Source organism: Agelaius tricolor, unplaced genomic scaffold, assembly GCF_023055355.1.
Source record: "Agelaius tricolor isolate 1412-34295 unplaced genomic scaffold, bAgeTri1.0.p SCAF_7, whole genome shotgun sequence".
NCBI classification, from domain to species: Eukaryota; Metazoa; Chordata; class Aves; order Passeriformes; family Icteridae; genus Agelaius; species Agelaius tricolor.
In genome coordinates, this window is record NW_027269267.1 from 7,125,928 (window position 1) to 7,146,482 (window position 20,555).

General features: G+C 45.3%; 1 protein-coding gene across 1 annotated transcript in view; it reads right to left on the reverse strand.

The window, feature by feature from the left end:
* Nucleotides 1-4,757: 4,757 nt before the first annotated feature.
* The window catches only part of LOC139591566 (amine oxidase [flavin-containing] A-like), a 36,649-nt gene continuing 20,851 nt past the window's right edge, over nucleotides 4,758-20,555 (reverse strand). Inside the window, exons 6-15 of the mRNA XM_071430264.1 lie at nucleotides 17,771-17,912; nucleotides 16,105-16,254; nucleotides 14,996-15,155; nucleotides 13,645-13,741; nucleotides 12,259-12,312; nucleotides 11,274-11,331; nucleotides 10,760-10,857; nucleotides 7,893-8,004; nucleotides 6,502-6,564; nucleotides 4,758-6,031 (exon numbers count right to left, since the gene is read on the reverse strand). Coding sequence (XP_071286365.1) covers nucleotides 5,876-6,031; nucleotides 6,502-6,564; nucleotides 7,893-8,004; nucleotides 10,760-10,857; nucleotides 11,274-11,331; nucleotides 12,259-12,312; nucleotides 13,645-13,741; nucleotides 14,996-15,155; nucleotides 16,105-16,254; nucleotides 17,771-17,912 — 1,090 coding nt within the window. The 3' untranslated portion in view covers nucleotides 4,758-5,875. The remainder of the gene's footprint in view (nucleotides 6,032-6,501; nucleotides 6,565-7,892; nucleotides 8,005-10,759; nucleotides 10,858-11,273; nucleotides 11,332-12,258; nucleotides 12,313-13,644; nucleotides 13,742-14,995; nucleotides 15,156-16,104; nucleotides 16,255-17,770; nucleotides 17,913-20,555) is intronic.

Sequence of the window (20,555 nt, forward strand, 5' to 3'; positions counted from 1 at the left end):
TTATCTTAAACAATTGAAATGCATTCTTGTACTTCATCAAAATCAAGGGAAGACATTACTCCAGCCTCCACCTGCCAATTCGGTCCAAAGTGGAACAAGACTATTTAACTAAATTAGAAACTATATTATTTCCCAATAATTCTTTATGAGATGGAGTGTGGCCAGAGCAATTTTTCAGAGTGTGCATATTTGAGCCAGCACCTCTATCCATCTCTGCAAAGCAAATTGACCCCACAGAAACTCCCTTCCCTGAGAAGGGGAATGCCCAGGAGCATTTAGGATCTGTGCTCACACTTTTCTTCCAGCTCCTTTATGCTGCCCAGCAGGAGACAGGACTCGAGTTGCCCTTTGGAGGAAGCTTTGCAGAGCTGCCAGGGGCTTGGTGCCTCTGCCATTTCACTGCCCTGATTTCTGCCAGGGGCTTGGTGCTTCAGCCATTTCACTGCCCTGATTTCTGCCAGGGACTGGCCAGGGCCAGAGGCTGCAGGGATGGAGCTTCTGCTTCCTCAGAGTGGCACATCAGAGCTTGGAGATGGGTGAGAATTTATTTTTAAAGCTGGGGACTTGCATCATTTCCCTTTAGTGTGCTTCTCTTCCAGAGTTCAACAGGAAGGGTGAACACCAGGGCAGAAATGCCCACAGAGGCCTTTCTGCAAACCAAAGTGTGAAGCTCCTGACATGTATTTTTTTGTGAGGTGATAAAATACTGCTATGAGGTAGCCCAGAAGATGATAGGCTTTGTTTCAGCCTGTGCCATGCTGCTGAGCTGGCCATGCTGTCTGCAGCTGGTGTCTGCTGACAGAAATCCTCCTCAAATGCCAGCCTCTCCCTTTTGGAATTCAGCCAGGTGTCCTGGATTTAACCAAGGTTTTGATGAAAATGATGGGGCTCAGGCTATAATCCAAGGAGTTTTCAAGTGAGTGATCTGGTCATGGAAGTCCAAATGCCAACACAAGCAATAATTATCTCCTTTCCTTCATTTTCAACCTCATCTCAAGTGGCAGCTGCCCTCTTGTACTGTGAGTGGCAGGGGTATTTCATAAAGAAGAACTGTAGGAAGATACAGATGGCAAAGGGCATCTGTCTTATATTTTCTTGTGCTTGGTAAGGTTAGAGACAGTGCCAATTCATGCCCCTGTCTGATCTGTTCTTTATAGACCAGGGAACACCACATCCCTGGGACTCTGGAGGAACAGATGGGTGGCTTGAAGGCCCTGCTGACCTCCTCTGGCACCCAGCAAGGTGCCAGCACCCTTGCTAAAGCTTCCCTCTCCTCTCATGTGTAATGGGCTCTCATTTGGGAAACTTTTCTCCCTGCTCCTTCTATGTGTACTGTGAGTGGCAGGGGTATTTCATAAAGAAGAACTGTAGGAAGATACAGATGGCAAAGGGCATCTGTCTTATATTTTCTTGTGCTTGGTAAGGTTAGAGACAGTGCCAATTCATGCCCCTGTCTGATCTGTTCTTTATAGACCAGGGAACACCACATCCCTGGGACTCTGGAGGAACAGATGGGTGGCTTGAAGGCCCTGCTGACCTCCTCTGGCACCCAGCAAGGTGCCAGCACCCCTGCTAAAGCTTCCCTCTCCTCTCATGTGTAATGGGCTCTCATTTGGGAAACTTTTCTCCCTGCTCCTTCTATGTGTCCTGGGTTATTCTGTTTCTGTTATATAAGATGTGTCACCCTGTTTTTTCAAGTTTTTCTAAGCCTTCTGATGTTTACATTCTTGTAACAAACTTTCTCACACACTTTATGTAAATAACTTATTGTTTTGCATTCTTTTATGGAGGAGGAGAAAGCTGATGGTCTGTTGTTTTGTCCAGTGTCATTGGAGAGGTGGCACTGTCACCCTCCAATCCACTGTCACTTTTGGAAATCTATAAATGTTGGAGTCAGAATTAAACTTTGCTCTTTTTTGCCTTGGAAAATCCAGTGTCTGTGTCTTTCTGTTTCGTGTCCTAGAGTGACAAAGATGAGTCAAAAAAAAACAAAACAAAGAGAGCAAGGAAAGGGGAACAGAACCTGGAAATCCAAGTACTACAAATAAAGAACAGAATAGGAACTGCAGCTGGAGCCCAAAGTATTTGTTGCCAAGTCCAGGAGCTGACTGGGAAAAGCAAAAGTTACAGTTCACTCACAAAGAGCACATTTGATTTCCTGTCCTGGATTTTCACCAAGATGAAATTTCCTTGCTCTGTGTGTGTGAAAAGCAACTGTTGCAGGGGAGAAACAGCCCACAAGGAAGAGAGCTGACTCTAGCCATGTCTCACAGTAGAGGACTCTCTTTGTTTGTTTGTTTTTGTTTGTTTTTGTGGAGCTGGGAGCTGAACTCTGTGCAGAGAGCATAAAACCAGTCCCCAGCTTGACCCCAGCATGGTTCCTGGCTGAGGAAAGCCTTTGCTGTCAGGCACCAGAACCTGGTCAGTGGGACATGGGAACCCACTGGTGGGAAACTGGAGGTTGGGATGTGTCAGACTGTGTTGGCACATCACCCTGGCTGGTATCTTTGTTCAAATACATAATGCTAATTTTCCCAGTAGTTGGGGGGTATCTCTGATCCTGGGAAAAGAGATCAAGTACAAACAGTACCCCACAAAAGCCAGTGTTGGCTCATGGGGGCTGAATCAAATGTGAATTGAAAAGCATTGTTGGTGAAGGACTAGCAAAGAGGCCAAGCGAAGGCAACAACCTCTTGCTTTCCCAAAATGGATTTTCACATAGTAATAGAATGTTTTGGGTTGGAAGGGATCTTAAAGATCATCCCATTCCAATTCCCTTTGATGAAAACAAGCTGCTTGGGGCTCCATCCAGGGAAACCTTGAACACTTCCAGGAATGGGCCATGCCCCAGTTCTCTGGGCATCCTGCCCCTCACCATTTTGAGGTTGGATGTACCTTTTTAGCAACCTGGGTGTGTCTGGTCAGATCTCCCCCTTGTCCCACACAAGGAGCACGACTGGAAGGCCACTGCGTCCCTAGGGAACATCCACATTCACTGCTCCAAAACATGGAGCCCCTGCAACCTGGCACTGCTTCCTTGGGGGGGTGGCCCCTTCCCAGACCTGTGACCCAGTGCTTTCCAACCAGGGGGGTTTGGGTTGTCAGTTCCCTTGCCAGGAGGTTGTGGGCTGCAGGTAATGAGGGAAGGAAAGCCTTGCTAGGCTGATGGTGCTAAAAATCAAACAGTGGCTCTCCTGCACCTCCTGCCCATCCAGCCCCTGCTGATCCAGCAGTGCATCCTGTTTCAGGGTCCCTGTCCCCATGGGCTGGTTGATGGCAGCCAGGGGGGAACAACCCTGTCACCCTTTGCAGGCAGGAGCTGCAGCCAAGGGGAGTGGGCCAGAAAGGAGGAGGGAGAGTCTCACAGGAGATTTTTCCATCCCCAGGGCTTGGGCAAAGCTGCTATGCTATCTGTAAGCAAACCCAGCAACTTGATTAAAAAGAAGCAGACCTCCTCACATATATCATCCCCACCTGCTTATTTTGGACTGCCTGATCTGTGTGCTCAGTGGTGTTTCTTATTTCACTGCTACTGTGGAGCATTAAGGGAATGTTTTCTCCCTCTGCTGTTCCTTCTGCTAGTGCTTGCTCTGGTCTTTGTTTTACTTCCAACAGCCCTTTCACCTAAGGTTTTCCCATTTCCCAGGGGTGTCAATGCAATTTAGTTCCCACACTGGTGCTGAAGGACTTGGTGTGGACCCCAGCCTCTCCCACCTCACCCTGTATTCAAAGAGGACAGAACATTTCCCACTTCTGCCAAAGGAGTGCAAAGCTCTTACTCCAAAAATGGGGCACTGAGCACCCCTGATTTGGGAAGGTGTCCAAAGGCTTTCCCTTTCCCAGCCTGGGTGAGGGCTCTGCTTGGCCCCCAAAAGAAAGAGGTGTTTCCCTGGTGCTTCAATCTCCCAGCTTTAATACCAGCAGCAGCTCACTTGGGGAGTTGTCAGTGGTGATAAACTCAGTCCCATTCTGTTTCAAAATTGGTTTAAGAAAGATGCCTGGCTGTTTAATATTTAAGCTAAATGTTTAATGTTTAAACAGGGAAATTGGTCTGATTGTCAGAAAGGGCATTAAAGCAGGATGGGAACTGGTCTATAATCTCTGACAAATGCTGCCCTTTCTCTGCAGCAGCCTGGTGCCTGGGAGCTGCAGGAGTTTCAGAAATGCCAATTTTAATCAATCTCACTCATTTCACTTGCTGCCTGCCAATCCCACAGCAGTGAGATGTGCCTTTCCCTGGGAAGGGGCAACATTGTACCTGGCCCTGTTTAACAGTTTGAGATTAATTCGGCTGAATTGCATTGGTATTTCAAACCCCAAAGTAATTTCAAAAGAAACGTGTGTGGAAAAGGTGAAAAGTGAAGCTGGACAGTGCTGGCTCATGGGTGTATTGCAGATGATTTGGGGTCCCTTTTACATGTGCACACAGAAGTTCTGATGTCAAGCCTGAAAATGAATGGCTGTAATTGCTACAAATACACCTATGGATAAATTATTTTTGAACAGGTACAGGCAGTGTTTTTCAGATGGTGGAAATGCATGTGGCAGTGTAGAACTATTTCAGACCACAAAAGGCTCCTCAGCAGCCTGTGCTCCCTCCCTGAGGAGGCACAGTGGCTGTGCCAGGCTGCATGCCCAGGGTACTCCTTGTGCACAGGAATTCCTGCTCAGCAATGGCTGGAGCTGGGGAGAGCACACTCAGCAGGGAGCCCTCGAGTCAATCAGCAACTCAGGAAACTCACAAAAAACCAAGCAAGGCAGAATCTGAAGAAAAGTTTATAAGAAGATCAAGGTTTCAGGACTATTGAAAGGCACATTTCACCCATGTTGAACGACAGCTGAGCTCATGGACACGTACAACGCTCAAAATTCATGGCAAAAAGATCACATAATGATGGCACATTGTGAAACATACATTCCAGACTTCAGTCAAACACTAAAGTGATTATTTTAAGAGTATCATGTACATAATAAGAGTGGAACAGGCAGATGCATCCAATTACTGTAATTTACAAGGCAGTAATTCGAGCCTCAAATACAGTTCTCCTTATTAGAAGAAGGGGCTATGGATTAGCAGCAAAATGAGGGGCAGTAAATGGACAGGGAATCAGGAAGCTGCTGCCATTTGGAAAATAACAGCCAGCACCTGCTGCAAGTGGGAGGAATTTAACTTGGCTAATTCACTTCACTGTGCTGTGGCAGCACAGGGCTGGGCTGGATGGATGCTCTCAGGGCAGGCACCCTGCAGAGCAGATGTGCACAGATGTTTCCTTGGCAGTGGGCAGGATGAAGTCCAGCCATGCCCCCTCTCTCCCTGTTCAGTGCTGTGCCTTGTGCTAATTACCTGCTTTCATCCAGCTCGGGGTTAAATTTCACATTGCGATGATTAATAATTAATCAAATGCATTTGAAAATTAATTTGGCAATTCTAGGACTGATTGGCATGCTAATCTCTTCTGTGCAGCGGGGATGGTATGGGAACAACCTCGGATGTTCTGAGGTGAATGCATGAGGGCATTTACTATCTTGTGTGGTGAAAAATAAAGCACTGAGTGGAAACAAAAGCGTTCTCCAAGACCTCTTTGCAACTCAGAAAAGGTGTGATCTGCATTTTGCCTTCCTGTATTAGGAATATATCATTGATATTATCATGTCCAACCAAAACCAAATGGACAAGTGTGAAAAACGCCCCCACAGTTGATTTATTTCTGTTTAACTGCAGTTAGATTCGATGCATTAATTATGGGACTAAAAAGAAAAATCACAAGGAGAAAAATTGTTGGCTCTTTCCAGCTGTCCATGCCACTTCTCTCCAGAATAACACTCATCTGGTGAAAGGGGAGGAGAGGGGGTGTGCAGCTCCCCCTGGTCCCCGCTAGTTCCGGCAAGCAAGTCCCTTTTTACAGACCAAGAGCCCTGCAGCAGCCACAGAGGTGACACACAGGGTGCAGCTCAGCAGGCACAGCAGCCCCGGTGCCGAGGGCAGGTTCCTCTCCCAGAAGCTCCTGGAGAATGGTCGGGCTGGGACATCCTGGGGGAGAGAGGAGATGGTGACTCCACAGGGTGTCCCCTCACCCTGAGGTGGTAAATGCCCCCCTGAGGCTGGGGAGGTGACAGGTATTTCCCAGGTGGTGCAGGGAGAAGAGTCATGGCTGTGAGACGTGTGTTCTGTCATCCTGAACAGCCACAGGACAGTGAAGATGGAGTTACTTGTGGCTGGAATGATGTTCTATTTGGCTTTAAACCATAGACTGGGACTGGGCAGAATTAGGCTGCATTTTTCAGTCCCCCAGACTCTGAGATCGGTGTGCTTGGCTCTTAGTCATCCACCCTTCAGACAGGGGTAACAATATTCCTTGGACAACTCACAAAAATAATGCCATCAGCATGTGAGGTGACTAAAGGCTTGCCTGGGAGCAGGGTGCACAGGAATCACTGAAATAGGGACACACCTGATGAGGGGTGTGTGCCTGACTGGGTGACAGTGATTCTCTGGCTCACCTTTGACTCTGGCTCTGGCATCCAAATCTCACTCTTGGAGATCTTCCCCATACTGTGCAGTACCTAGAAGAAAAAATTATTTGTGCCATGTGAAAAAATTATAACCCACAATACTTCCAGTGTTGGAGAAACAGAGGAAGTCAGAGCAAGTGACATTGATAAAAGGTGTTACTATGACTAGCTGCAAGTCCCTTGAACCAGAAAATGTACAGTGATTTCACAGATTTCTAGAGCTTCTCTAAATATTTTTGTGGGAGGTTTTTAGGTTTTTTGGTTTGGTTTGTTTTTTTTTTTTTTTCCTGAGTAAAAGTAAAAAAAGCTTTTTTTCAAGGCAGTTTGAGAAATACCAAGGTGAGGTTACAGCCATGCACTTGGGACACAAAACCTGTTAGAAAGGAATATAGATAAGAGGAGATATAGGGATATATCTAGATATAGAAAGAGGAGGGATGCAACTCTGAGGCTCTCACAGCATAGAATTATGGAGCCCTCCCCCACCTATTCAGGCAGTACAAAGCTTATCAAGGATTTTTCTTGAGAATAAACTGATTGGAACAATCATGGGGATTTTGGGAGGGGAAATGAATGCCTCCAGAAGACAGCTCACTGTCTTTGTAACTACTGCTCACAGACATGGAGAAAAGAGAAATTAGGTGACTTGAAACAAAGCAAGGAATAAGGATTATAAGGCAAATATTACATTCTGTCAAATGGAAGTAAAAGACTGATTTTCCTTTAAATAACAACTCTGTGGCTTTGCCATGCAGTTGTAACTGCAATGTGCACCCTTAAATACTTTTTTCCCCTCCCTCCAGGTTGTTGTAAAGGGATTTCACTGTGACTGGGAACCCAGCCCAATGTGTGTCATTCTGAGGAGATTTAGACATTATCAGAGCTGCACATTACAATTTCATAAGGCTCAGCTAACAGGACTGTCTTGTAAAAGGAGAAGCAGAAGGGATAGATCAAAAATGAGAACAATGTTCAGATTTTCAGATATCTGCACAGGAAATAGCTGTGAGCATTTGAAATGACTTAGATGAGTTTTAAAACATGCAGTGATTAATTTGTTAGAAATTGAGGTAGTGTATCTACAAGCAGCATCAGGTTGGAGGGTTTTTGGAGGGTTTTTTCCTCTAGACATGCAGTACATGGCATAAGCTTTAAGTCTCCAGTTCAGTAATATTCCGATTTAGTTGAAATTCTTGGCTTCACTTTATTCAATAACCAATAAAGTAAGTTTAAAAAATAAAAATGCTTTGGTCATGTTGTTTTCTAGTATCCCTCCGTGCCAATTCTAGGAGCCTTTGCACTAAATCAGACTATCCCAGCAGTACTTAATCCTTTGCAGCCTTTTGATAGAGATGTTGGGAGCAGAGCAGGGTGTGTACCTCTCTGGCTGCTCTCTCTCCTGCCTGCACAGCTCCCTCCATGTATCCGCTCCACTGCGTCGCTGTCTCCGTGCCAGCAAAGTAGATCCTGTCAACAGGCTGGCGAATGATCCTTCAAAACAAGGGGAGAATGTCAGGGGACAAGTGACAGGAGGGTGATGAGCCTTCTAAAAGCAATTTATGGCTTTGATGGAGCACAGGGCTTCAGCAGTCCAGGATCCCTGCAGACCTGGGCTGAGGTGTGATCAGCTGTCCCTGCAGGACCACCCGCTTGCTTCTGCACTCAAAATTCAGGATCTGAGAGAGAGAAAAACCTGAGGCATGAATCAGTGTTCCCAGCTTCCACACAAAGATATACAGGCCTGAGTTTAGTGCTGGGTAAGGGATAATCCTAACAGCCTGCAGCAATGCAGTGCAGATGATAGACTGATGTCTTCTGCATGGCAGCTTTGCTGTTATCCTGCTGTTACAGTGGCATGTGAATGATGCTCCTGCAGTGCTAGATCACCAATATCAGCTTCTATTTGGGGGCTGGACTTGGCTGGCTGCTGAAGGCCTGGCATTTAGGGAGCTGCATTCCCCCCATAGTGTCATAAAGGCAGTCCCTCAGCCCTGCAGTGCTGCACAGCATTCCAGCCAACCCAGCTGTAGGTAATTCTCCCACTGGGAATGTGCCTGGTGTAAGGGCTCCCATGTAATCACCCATTAGGTTTTCCCAGTCTGGTTGTGTGGTGGTTTGACAGGAAATATATTTTCTGGGATGCTGTGGTTAGGCCAATGGATGCTCAGATTTTAATATGGGCACCTAATGTGGCCATTGGGACATTGGATCTGCCTCTGAGAGCACGGGGTTAAAGCAGGGCTCGCCCCGGGAGGCTCTCTTGGGTTCCGGTCAGGGAAAGGTTCAGAGCTCCCCTGCCCGGCTGCGGGCTGGCAGGGGAGGGGAAGCCATGGGGCCGGGTGAGGTAGGCCCAGGGGCAGCCGTGGGGCCGGGTGAGGTAGGCCCAGGGGAAGCCATGGGGCCAGGTGAGGTAGGCCCAGGGGAAGCCATGGGGCCTGGTGAGGTAGGCCCAGGGGAAGCCATGGGGCCCGGTGAGGTAGGCCCAGGGGAAGCCATGGGGCCGGGTGAGGTAGGCCCAGGGGAAGCCATGGGGCCGGGTGAGGTAGGCCCAGGGGAAGCCATGCAGCCCAGTGAGGTAGGCCCAGGGGAAGCCATGGGGCCGGGTGAGGTAGGCCCAGGGGAAGCCATGCAGCCCAGTGAGGTAGGCCCAGGGGAAGCCATGGGGCCGGGTGAGGTAGGCCCAGGGGAAGCCATGGGGCCCGGTGAGATAGGCCGGGCCCTGGACAGAAGGGAGGGGAAGGCCCCTGCAGGGTGGAAGGGTGGAGGAGCACTGAGAGGCATCGGGCAGCCACCCCCCACCCCCCCCAGGAGAGACAGAGAGAGCGAGCTGGTGCCTGTGCTTGTGCCACCTTGAAATTCAATAGTGCCCGGCCGAGAAGGAGAAGGGGGGTGGTGCGAGAAGGTACCCGGCTGGGCAGCCGTGGGAGTTCTGGACAGACAGAGCCTCAGATTTTTAACCCTTTCCTTGGATGATGGAAACCTTGCAAATGCTAATCCTCCTGGAGCTGAATGAGAAGAGAGATAGAGATGAGATAAGAGGGAATGGGCCACGAGAGAAATAGAGAAGAACTCAGGTGGAAGAGATGATGGAGTAGCTTATGCTGGACTCTTTTTGTGTAGCCATGGACAGAGCCATGTTTCCTTGTGATACAGGGACTGCATTCTAGGGGGAGGCAATGCCTCAGGACCAAGAGGGTTCAGTGTGGGTACCCCTCGGCCCCAGGGGGTGAAAAATATGGGGGGGACAGGTGTCCCAAAGTTGAGAGTGTGCCTTTTTGGAGTGGGACGAAGCATCCTTAAAAGTCAACCCTAGAAGCAGCTCTGGTCCATGTTCAGTGGTGAGAGCGCTGGACATGAAAGGAAGAGGTCACCATTGGCACAAGAAGGACTCCTTCTCCTCTTGATGAACTGAGGATTGAGTATTCTGAAGGGTGGTGCTGGACTGAGAGTCGATGATTTGGGGGATGTATTGTATTGGGAATTTGGTGGGGAGGAGGAGGAGATGTATTTGTGAAGTTTTCATTTTCCTTGTGTGTTTCTTTTTTTTTCCCTTTCCCTTGTAGTTTAGTTAAGAATTTTTTTTTTCCTAAGTGGGAGCCTGCTTTGCTTATTCCTGGTCACATCTCACAGCAGAAACCAGGGACAGAGTATTCTCATGGAGGCACTGGCATTGTGCCAGTGTCTAACCATGACAGGTTGACAGCAGCTTCCCCAGGCCAGACACCTCACCCCTCACTGCCTGAGTGTTTGGATAAATGACAAGAGATAAATGACTGTACATGGGACAGCTCCTCCCCACGTGATCACAGCTCAGGCAGGGTCTAACCCCATGCTGGAGATGCTGAGGAGCTCCTGGGCCTCTCCTGAACCTGATGCTCCACCTATACAATCACTGGAGACTCTTCATCTGTCCAAGATGTGTGTCCTCAAGGGCTTGGGGGTCTCTTAGGGGAACCACTGCAAATACTGCATAGCACAGACTACTGTAAATAATCCAGAGGGGAAAAGTTTTGTGGCTTTAGCAGGTCCCTTTGTGACTGTGTTTCATCTCCTTAAAAGCCACAAGAGAAACTCTGCTCTTAGTAAAGCAAACAGCAATAGCCTCATTAGCTGGGGAGTGGGGGAGTGGAAAGAGGGTTGAAGTTCCCCTGATATTGTAAATATGCCATGGGTGTGTTGCATAAAGTATAGCATTGTACATGAGCTAAGAAGTGTGAATTAGGAAGCAAAGCACTCTCAGTTTTACCTTCCATAGGAATGCATGATGCCTGGTGGGAAATAGGCTGTGTAGCAGCCCCCTGAATATTGCTCCATGGTCCAGTCCTTCTCTTCATAATGCACAGGCTGTGAGTTTCAACAGAGAAAACAGTGAAACACTGACAGAGAAACTGGAAATAAAGAACATCTTTCTTTTGAAGAGGGGGAAAACAGGCTAAGAATACCTGCCAAAGGAGTGCCATGTCATCTGGCTAATGCTATCCATCTGCACAAAACAAATTTTTGTGCTTTTACAGAAACACCAGTCTCCCACAGGCACACGACAGGACAAATTAAAACATGCACTGCCTTCTCTTTTCTTGTGCAGGGTGAGACTGGCAGCTCTTTTCTTCTTGTGTTCAGTCCTGTCCTCCCCTTGTTGAATGGCCCAACATGCAATTTTAGGTACACATTTTAGGTGCCAGGAACTTTGCCCTCATCATCCAGAACAAAGGAGCAACAATATTGTACAACAGAGACAGAACCAGGCATTAATTCCTTACTTGTAAAGCCTCTCTCATCCCCAGTGCCTTGGCATATGCCTCAGAGATCTTCCTTTTCCTGTATGAAAATAAAATCAGAGTCAGAAAAAAAAAAAGGGGGGGGCGTGGGGGGGAACCTCTCCACTCTCATCTTTCTTATAAAAAACCCAAAATTACTGCAACACATGGGAAAGAAAGTTGGGTTAGGCTTTGTTTTCAAGTCAGATTTCAAGTTCTTATCTTAACATACATATTTCAAATGCTGATGCCTAAAAGTTACGTCAAAAATGGACCCAGGGAATGGGAAATGAAGGTTGATTTTGGCAATGAGCTCTAAAAAAATAAATCTTTGTACAGCTATTTTAGGATGCAGAGCCAATTCATCCTCATGTTCACTGATGTAAGACCAGAAGAAAAGCAATATAAATCAATTAAATCCCTACAGATTTACTATAGCTGGGAATAAAATATGAGCTGAAGAATGCTGCTCACATTCCTAAGCAGAGCTCCCCTTTCACTTGCACTGTACCAAAATGCACATTTAGAAAGTACTGTTTGTTCATTTCACTGACTAATGGGGAAAACATACTTTTATAAACACAGAAATTTAAAATTTTTTTCACCCAGTCTGAATCTGAAAAAAAGGAGACATATCAGCACTGCTGTATCCCTGGGTTAAAGCATCATTCAGTGGAGATGTAGTTTGGGAACATGGTTGGAAAAATCTTCTCCATTCACACAGAGATCCAGAATTGGCAAGTCATAGCATAGAAGAGTGGGCAGGAGTTGGAAATTTAGAAATATCTATAACTGGATGAATATTAGCTTTAGTGTCTCAGCCTGTTTATGCTAAAAATCTCAATTTCTGCCCCAATTTCCAGTGCTGGTAATTGCACTGAGCATGTATAAATGTGCACATTCACACATATATTTACACACATTCCTGTGGGGAAGCGTCCCAAATAAACAACTTGTTTCTGAATACCTACAGCTTCTGAACTCTTACCTCTCTTCCTTGCTGAGATGGGCTAGCTTGACAGCCTTTCTGCTAAGGATGAAACTGAAAACAAAAAGAAGGAATATGAACATCACCCCAGCTGATTTGCAGGCTCAAAATGACTCTAAAAAAGGATTGGTAAAGCTCTTTACTGTATATGTATGAGCTGCATGTTTGCCATCGTACCTCAACATCAAATAATTGGAGGTCACACAGGGGAAAAAGCCCGCGCAGGGTAACCTGCAGAGTTAATTGAAAGGGAGGGTGTGCATTCCCTATCTAGGTCTGACCCAGAAGGACTGAAATTCTGGGCTTTATTAAGCTTTTAAAGTCCAGCAGGCAGCTGCCTGTGTCACTTGGTGTGAGTAAGTGACGGCAGCCTGCTGCTCTGACAGGCACTGCACAGTGCCATGGGTCACTCCTGCAAGAACTAGGATTGATATTTATTCATCTTGAAGGAAACAGATTTGACAATTAGTTCATCTGGCCCTAGTGGAGATATCCAGGGGATGAAGTATGTTCCTGCACTCTTCTAGAAAGTCACATAAATCCATGAGGAGAAAGAAAGCTGGAAATTGTTTGCCATGTGGGGTTTGGAGGAGGTCTGCTGCTCTCAGGTCATGGAAGCTTTCAAGCCTTAAACATGCCCATAAACATGTACAGTTCACTAGAAGGGGTGAGCTTTCCCCACCAGACACTTAAGGAGCAGTTGCCTGACATTTATATTGGCCTTTTTTGGCAGTGTCACCTCAGATTATGGTGGAAACACTTGTAAAGATTATTTGTTCATTTGGTTTCAGCTATTTTAAAAGCCAGTCAATGCTGTCATGTATTTTCCCACCTGTTTGTCCAAACTGTAATATTTTAACTTGTCAGTTTCTACAGAATCTTGATTTTTTTTTCACTGCACAGCTGCCTCCCTGCTTCAGCAGCTGATGTTCCTTGTCCTGCCTCAGCTCAGTGGGGAGAGGAGAAAATGAGAATTTCTTGGACAATTGCATTGTCATTTTGGACCAGGCACTAAACATAAAAGCCCAACATAAGCCAAATACAGGCTCAAACAGATAGGTAAGGCAGGTATTTATTTCTAAATCTACTCCACAGCAAAAAAACCCAAACAAATGTGAAGTGACTGCTTAAAAAGACCACAGCTGAATTCAGCAAATCTTTCCCAATCACATCCTTGTATTAGGCTGTTTGTAGCAGAACCTTCACCAAAAATTTATATGGACTAGAGAGGCACAAGAGGCTTTGCAGAAGTGCTCTCCTCCATCTGTGCCAACTGTGGAAGTGGGAAACACTGATGTAACCTGGTCATTTCCCCTCTCCCTCCTGCTCCTACTAACTCTTACAGGAGGAAATACACATCTGTGAGTGTGGCCCAGCAGCTTTTACCCCATAATGGCAGGGAAAGTTCCATCAGGTTTTGTGTCATCTATGGTTATTCCAATTGGAGACTCCTCATCCTCAATGACGAAGGAACCACAGTAACCTGAGGGGAAAGAAACCCCAAGATGATTGTTAGAAAAATTTGTTGATGGTCACTGTTTCTGCTAGGAATGAGCAGGGAAAATGATCCATAAAAGGAATTGTACAGTAATTCTGTTATTACCAATAACACCTATGTGTCTGAAGTGTCTCTGTAACAGTTTCTCTCTTCTCTCTGACTCTGGGAAATTGTGTACACAGACTTGTAAAAATCTTTAAAATTCCATTGTTAGCTAACAAGGAATTTCTGTGGATTGCTGCAAGTCCCTTTGGCTTTCTGTTTTGGGGAGAATAAACATTAAAAATAAATGGATCTAGTCAGAATTATGGTGATTCATTCCATGAGTAACTTTGACCAAAACAAAACCCAGTGTAATTACATCTGGTCACTGCAGGCTCAAATCTCCACTATTTTGATTTTGGTGGTGATAAGATTGTTAGGAATGGTGCTCCATAACAGTAATGCAGCAGAAGCATGGGGTGTCTAATCTAGGATCACATCAGGACATGTTTCAGATGAACATGCAGAAAATCTCATCTAGATGATAATGCCTGACTATATTCCTGCCTAATCTCAATGGCCAGGTTATGCCCTGAAACATGCAAAAATTATATTACTTTGATTAAGAAATATTTTTACCATTCTCAGTATTGTTAGGAAGAAAGTGGAAATAATCTGTTCATAGAAGTCGTTCTGAAAATAGTATCAGCTAAAGCTGAGGAAAAAAGTATTACAGAATGGAAAAAATATTTTGAGCTAAACAAAAAGCTAACCTACTTTTCCCAGTCCTCTGAGATATCAAGTCTGCAGAACAGAAGATTAAAATCAGGGAAAGGTCTTGCTTACACCTTAAGCTCTGCTTGTCATCTGCTGTAAATTCTCTTTGGCCGACCTAACTGTCCCCAGCAGGAGAAGAAGGCAGCTGATGCTGCAGGGAAGCTGATGCTTCTGTGCTCTGCAGGTTTCAGCAAGGTTTCCCAGGGAAACACTGCTTCTTCTCTTGGTCATCCCACCTCAGCCACCTGCTATGAGATTTGGGATCCTGCTTGGGTCTGGACTCATCTTTGGGATAAGGCATGCACTCAAGCTCAGAGAAAGACTTCTGTTTTTCTAAGGAGCTTTACTTTTCACTTTTCTGTATGTTTGATTTTGGGGTTTTGAACATTTAACCCTCCCTTGGATTTATTCCCTGATTGTTAGACAGCAGAGCTTCAAAATTTGCACAGAGCTCCCAAGTCCTCTGCTTTCCCCACGTACCCTTCCTCCTCCAGAAGGCTTCCCTGTAGTACATCATGGTTTTTATCACACTCCCCATAGGCAAACGCTGAATTAACTGGTTTCTGTTTGGTGGCAGCTCTGGTTTGTAGTGAATCTTTGTTGTCAGGATTGGAGGGATGGCACTGATCACGTACTTGCTCTGAAATGCAGAACAAAGTCAGCACAAGGCACTGCCTCCCCACGAGCTCATCCCACAGGAAAGGTTTGAAAGACACTCTTAATAGCTGCCAACAGCTTTCCCACTCCTGACCCTGCAAGGTGCCTTTCCCACACACAGATTTCCAGGTGACAAAAGTAATTCTGCCATTTCAGAAACACAGAGCTGGAAAAAACAGACCTGAGTTGAAACTTGGCTGGAGACAGGTGGGGAAATAGGGCAAGAGACATCCTATGGCCTGGGTAAAACTGCCTTTATCATCTCCAGGAAAATATGACCCACATTTGTCCCAATTGTAAGATGCTAAAAAATCACATTTGTGCACATTCACAGGATATTACTTCAGCACAAGGAATACTGATGATGATTCCAGCTTTCCTGAATGTGCTCCATCCCTCTCACAGGCCCTGGGTCTGACTGGAGCAGTGCAGGACTCTGGAGGGTGACACTTTATCCCAACACTGCTGCTCTCAGGCTGGTGGGGCTGCTGCTGCCCCATGGGTGCCCTGTGGGTCATCATGTGCTGATGGAGCATTTTAAAGCACCAAGTACAGAGGCAAAATCTTACTAAAGGTGTTTGAAATGGCTTTTTTTTTTTTTTCTGTGCTGTGAACTACAAACTTAGACAAAAACAGGAAGGTTATTTTTTCTTCCTTTGAAGTGGTCTCAATGCAGAACTAAAACATAAAAATATATGAAGATATAGAAAGTTAAGGCAGAGAAGTCAGAGTAATGACAGAAACCAAGTAGCAGAACACCAAGAAGAGAACCAGTCATAAATAAATCTGTAAAGCAGGTTCCATGGAGTGTCAGCATAGTCCAAGAAACAGACACACACAAATGGGTATTTCCTGATTACAGCTGGCTAAGAGATACAGCAGATATATTCCCCTGCTAAATGCATACTCTACTTTTATTCTGATTGAATTACCTCATATATCTCATGGTTTAGAGTCTCCACAAGGACATTATCCCCTGTCTGATCAATACTGATCACAGGTCTCTCCAGTTTAACTCTGCCTTTCAGGCGTTCCATTATTTTCTCCGATATTTGACCAGAACCCCCTTTAAACTTCCTCTCCTAAAACAACAAAGAGGAAAGAAACACAGACAAAAAAAAATCAACAGCATTAATCACAATGACATTGAATATGACTTCTTCTCACCATCACGAAATTGCAGGCCAAATCTTCAAGTCCTAAGGATGCATAGAGACACCCAGACTTCCAGAAGGGTGAGGGCATAAACCTGAGCCTCAGTGGGGATTACTGACTGAACCACTTTTGCAATGGCTTCCTTAATGACCTGGTTTAAAGACTCTAAGCCTAGAGAACATGCACATATAATGCAGACTTTCTAGCAAAAATAAACATATCACTTAATTCAAAATGGGCTCTGAGTATTTTACCCACCACAGCGCTACCAAAACCCTCAAGTGTGACAAAGAAATCAACTCTAAAATGAAATATTGTGCCAGCCCATAAGCAAGACAGATCTTTAACTGAGTCTGGTCTCAAGGTAATGAGCTTTCTCTCTCTGTTTTCTCTGGGAAGACACAAAGACAGTACTGCCAGGAAAGAAAGCACAATCTGTGCCACACATTTCCCTGTAATGTCCATGCAGAGGGCCAAGGGAAGCACTAAAACCTCTTTTATCTACCAGCCACCAGCAGGAGGTAAAGCAGCTCCCTTTTACATGTAAGATGCTGGCAGAGAGGAAAGGATCCATAAAGTTTTGTGCTGAAAGACTGAAATGGCTGCCCAAGCAGGTTTTATAAGACTTGGAAGGGCCACTAAGCCAGAAACCCTTAGTGCTTTTGCTCAACTAAAATTGATTGGGGTGAGGGAAGAAGGAAGCATGATAGGAACAAAGACAGATTTTCCCATCCAGCTACAAAGAAAAGAAATGCTTTTCCCAGGTAGCTTTCCCTTCTCCACATGTTTCATTTATGAGTATCTTGGGATTACTTTTATTTTTAACTCTTGCTGTAGCATCTAGCAGCTGCTGCTGTGGGACAGCAAACATGACTGAGGGGCTCCTGAGGAGGAAGGCTCTTAGCCAGGTCTGGCTTCTACCAGAGGACAGCATCAGCACTGCTTACATCCATCGTGACATGTGGTTGTCTGTCCTTACCACAATGGACAGATGTTGATGGAAACTGTTGCCATGTGAGCTGACCCAAGAAGGAAGGGCCTTTTGCTATTTACTTCCAACTCTTGTCATTAGATGCTTCAGCACCAAAAACACATCCACATTTAACTCTGAAGTTCACTTGTTCTGAACTCTTGTAAACATTCAAATGTGCCAAATAACCCATAGAAAATAAATTGGCAAAAAAAGCAACACAACTGCAACAACAGTACTGTGCTGAAGTGAAAGCAGAAAACCCCCCAATTGTTTAAATAGCCCAAATTTATTCCACATCTTAGCTAATAAAATCCTTCATTAAACAGGGTTATGTCACCCCATGAGAACACATTTCTCTCTGGTGCCACATGGTCTCATCTTTTCATTAATTGCAGGGTTTTGATGGGTACAACACTGCACTTGCTCATTACGGTTTCAAGAGAGAAGGAAGGAAATGAGACATTATGTACCTGGCCCCCATTGGTGATAGAAAAAATCCTGAATGTGCCCCCACACTGCCTCACATACCACAGGAACCAGAGGGCAGAGACCTCGTGGGGCTCAGACGTGACGTTGACGTTCACAAAGACCGTGGCGAAGTCTCTGACAGCTCTGTGTGAGACACAGCACCAGGAAAAGACTGTGAGAAAATATGACTTCCTGACTGCTTTCAGGATTTTATTTGTCATACTAAACAAGGGCTGCTTTCCCAAAGTCAGAAAAGTCAAGTTGGTTAATATTTGTTTAATTTTTCAGTCTATAGTGAGTCTGTTTAAATGGGTTTCTACCAGCATCTCCTTCCCTCCCAAAGTATTTACTCATTTAGTTTGAAATCCCACTGATTTCATCTCATTAAATAATTTCCCAGCTGCCAGTCAATTAATCAGAATAAATATTTTTCTCAGCAGAAGAACATTTTTTGTAATCTGTTAGTGAAACTTTTCTGCATTTCTCATGGGGAGCTCATTGGGCACATCAGCTCCAGGGTCTGGTGGGTCCTGAGGGACTGAGCAGCCCCACAGCCTGGACATTCCCCACCTGGCATGTAACACTGCTGCACCGATCCTTTGAGAAATCAAGAATCAGACTTGGTAAATAACCCAGACAGAGAAAAGCAAATTGGCAATCATTGCCATAAAAATAAGGAAAGGGTCACCTGTCTACCACAGTTCATCCTCTGAAATAAACAGAGAAACAGCAGCAGCAACAGAGGATCTGGCTATTCACATTTCTTGCATTTGTGGCTGCAGATTTGTAAGAAAATTGAGATCATTTTGCAAAGAAGGGAAAAGGACTTTGACTTCAATGAAGCTTCATGAAACAACATGAATTTATAATCATCTGATAAAGGAAGGAACTTTGCAAGTTATCTGGGCTAAAATATGTAACTTATAAACTTTTATAACCTCATTTCCCAAAGGATGAAGTCCATTCACCCCTTTTTCACTGGCCAGGATGTGAAAACAGCCTGCACACAAGAACAATTGTGACAATTCTGAGAGCACCAAGACACTAAACAGATGCAGCAGGTTCAGGCCTAAGAAATGTGAAAAAAGTCTCCAGGATCAGTAGATGCTGATCTGTGACACAGGGCAAACAAATCTTCTTTTGTAATCTTGGCCCTGAGTCACACAGAAAATGCTGTGGAAGAGTTTTTCTGTTTAAGCACTGTTTTTTAACTGTGTGTAGAAAAATAAAGATCTAAAATGGGTCTTTACTGAGTTTTTGAATGCATTTCAGCTGAGCACATCCATTAAAACTGGATGTTTTACTGACAACATTGGCAGTAGAAGCTGCCCAGCAGAGAAGCCTGTTAAAGGAGGGATCACTACAAACCCAGTCCTGCTTATGCTCCACCAGCTCCATGGCTAAAAGCAGCAGTAAAAACTAGAAAAGAAAGAGTCAGTGCACTTGCAACAGCAGTTCAAAGGAACCAAGTCTGCAGGCAAAAGGCTCATAAAACTAATTGCAAAGAAAACTCCAATGCCACAGGGAGCCTGAGCAAGTCCAAATGGCTGTACAGCATTTCCCATGGAGCTGGAGCAAGACCTAAGCCATAAAAATGAATTTCAAATGGAGAGTTTTGGTCAGGAAGCTGCAGGCACAGCACTAAACTGCAGCCAGAATGAAAGGGCAAACAGAGCACAGTCACACCAATAAAAGACACTGAATAGGAGGGAGGAGATGTTAGAGAACAGCACAGGGGCTGGCACAGCAAGTGGGGACACAAGTGCTCATAAGAGCACACTTCTCTTTGCCTTATAAAGAGAAATGATTGAAAAGAGAAAGGAAAGTAAGAAAATTTCCAGTTGTCATCACTTCAATGTATTGAACATTTTTCCTTTTTTATTTGTACAGTGCAGTCCTTCACAGACTGCACTGTACAAATAAAAATTTATTCACACTGGTCTGTGGGGGTAGCAGTTGTGGGTTTCTCTGGGTCTGGATTGAAGGCACTTGAGACAGTAATTCGTTTTCAGTCTCAGGTGTTTATTATTTCTTAACAGTAAAACTCTCACTACTGTGAGTTCTGCAGCTTTTCATTAGAAGGCACAAAATGGCCAACAATCTCTTGGTACAAGCTCTTTCAAGATTAAACTATCCAATGAAGAACTGACACCTGGATCATTTTCCCTTTTAACCCAAGAACTGATCCCACAGAGCTGCAATGGGGACTTTTCTGCCCAATTACAAAATGCCACCCAAACCCATGGAGAAGGAGGAGGAAGAAGCATGAAGAAGAAACCCAGGACAACACCCTGTGCCTTCCATCTTGCTTCCATCCACAACATACTAAAAGTCCCAAAACCTCAATTTCTCACCAAGTGACGCACCTGCACTGCTCTCTATAATCTGTTTCACACTGTTGTGGATTCTGGTCCATCTTGAAGTCTGGGAAACTTTCCCCATGAATGAGGGTCAAAGTCAGTGCTCCCCTGGGGATCAGGGCACCCCAGAGCAGGCAGAGAAATATTCCCAGTGCCCTGGGTTTCCACACTGGTCATTTTAGAGATGATAAAAGACCTTGAGCCCTCTTCTACCAACTATTGTGGATGTTCTGCTGGATCTGTTACTCAGAGGATCCCACAGGATCTGTGGGATGATGCAAAGGTGAAGGGCAGCTTTGGCTGCAGTGGTCATGAGATTGTGGAATTTAAGATCCTGAGAGGAGTACAGCACACAGCAGAATTGCAGCCCTGGAATTTGGAAGGGCAGATTTCATCCTCCTCGAGGCCCTGAATGTCAGTGTCTCAT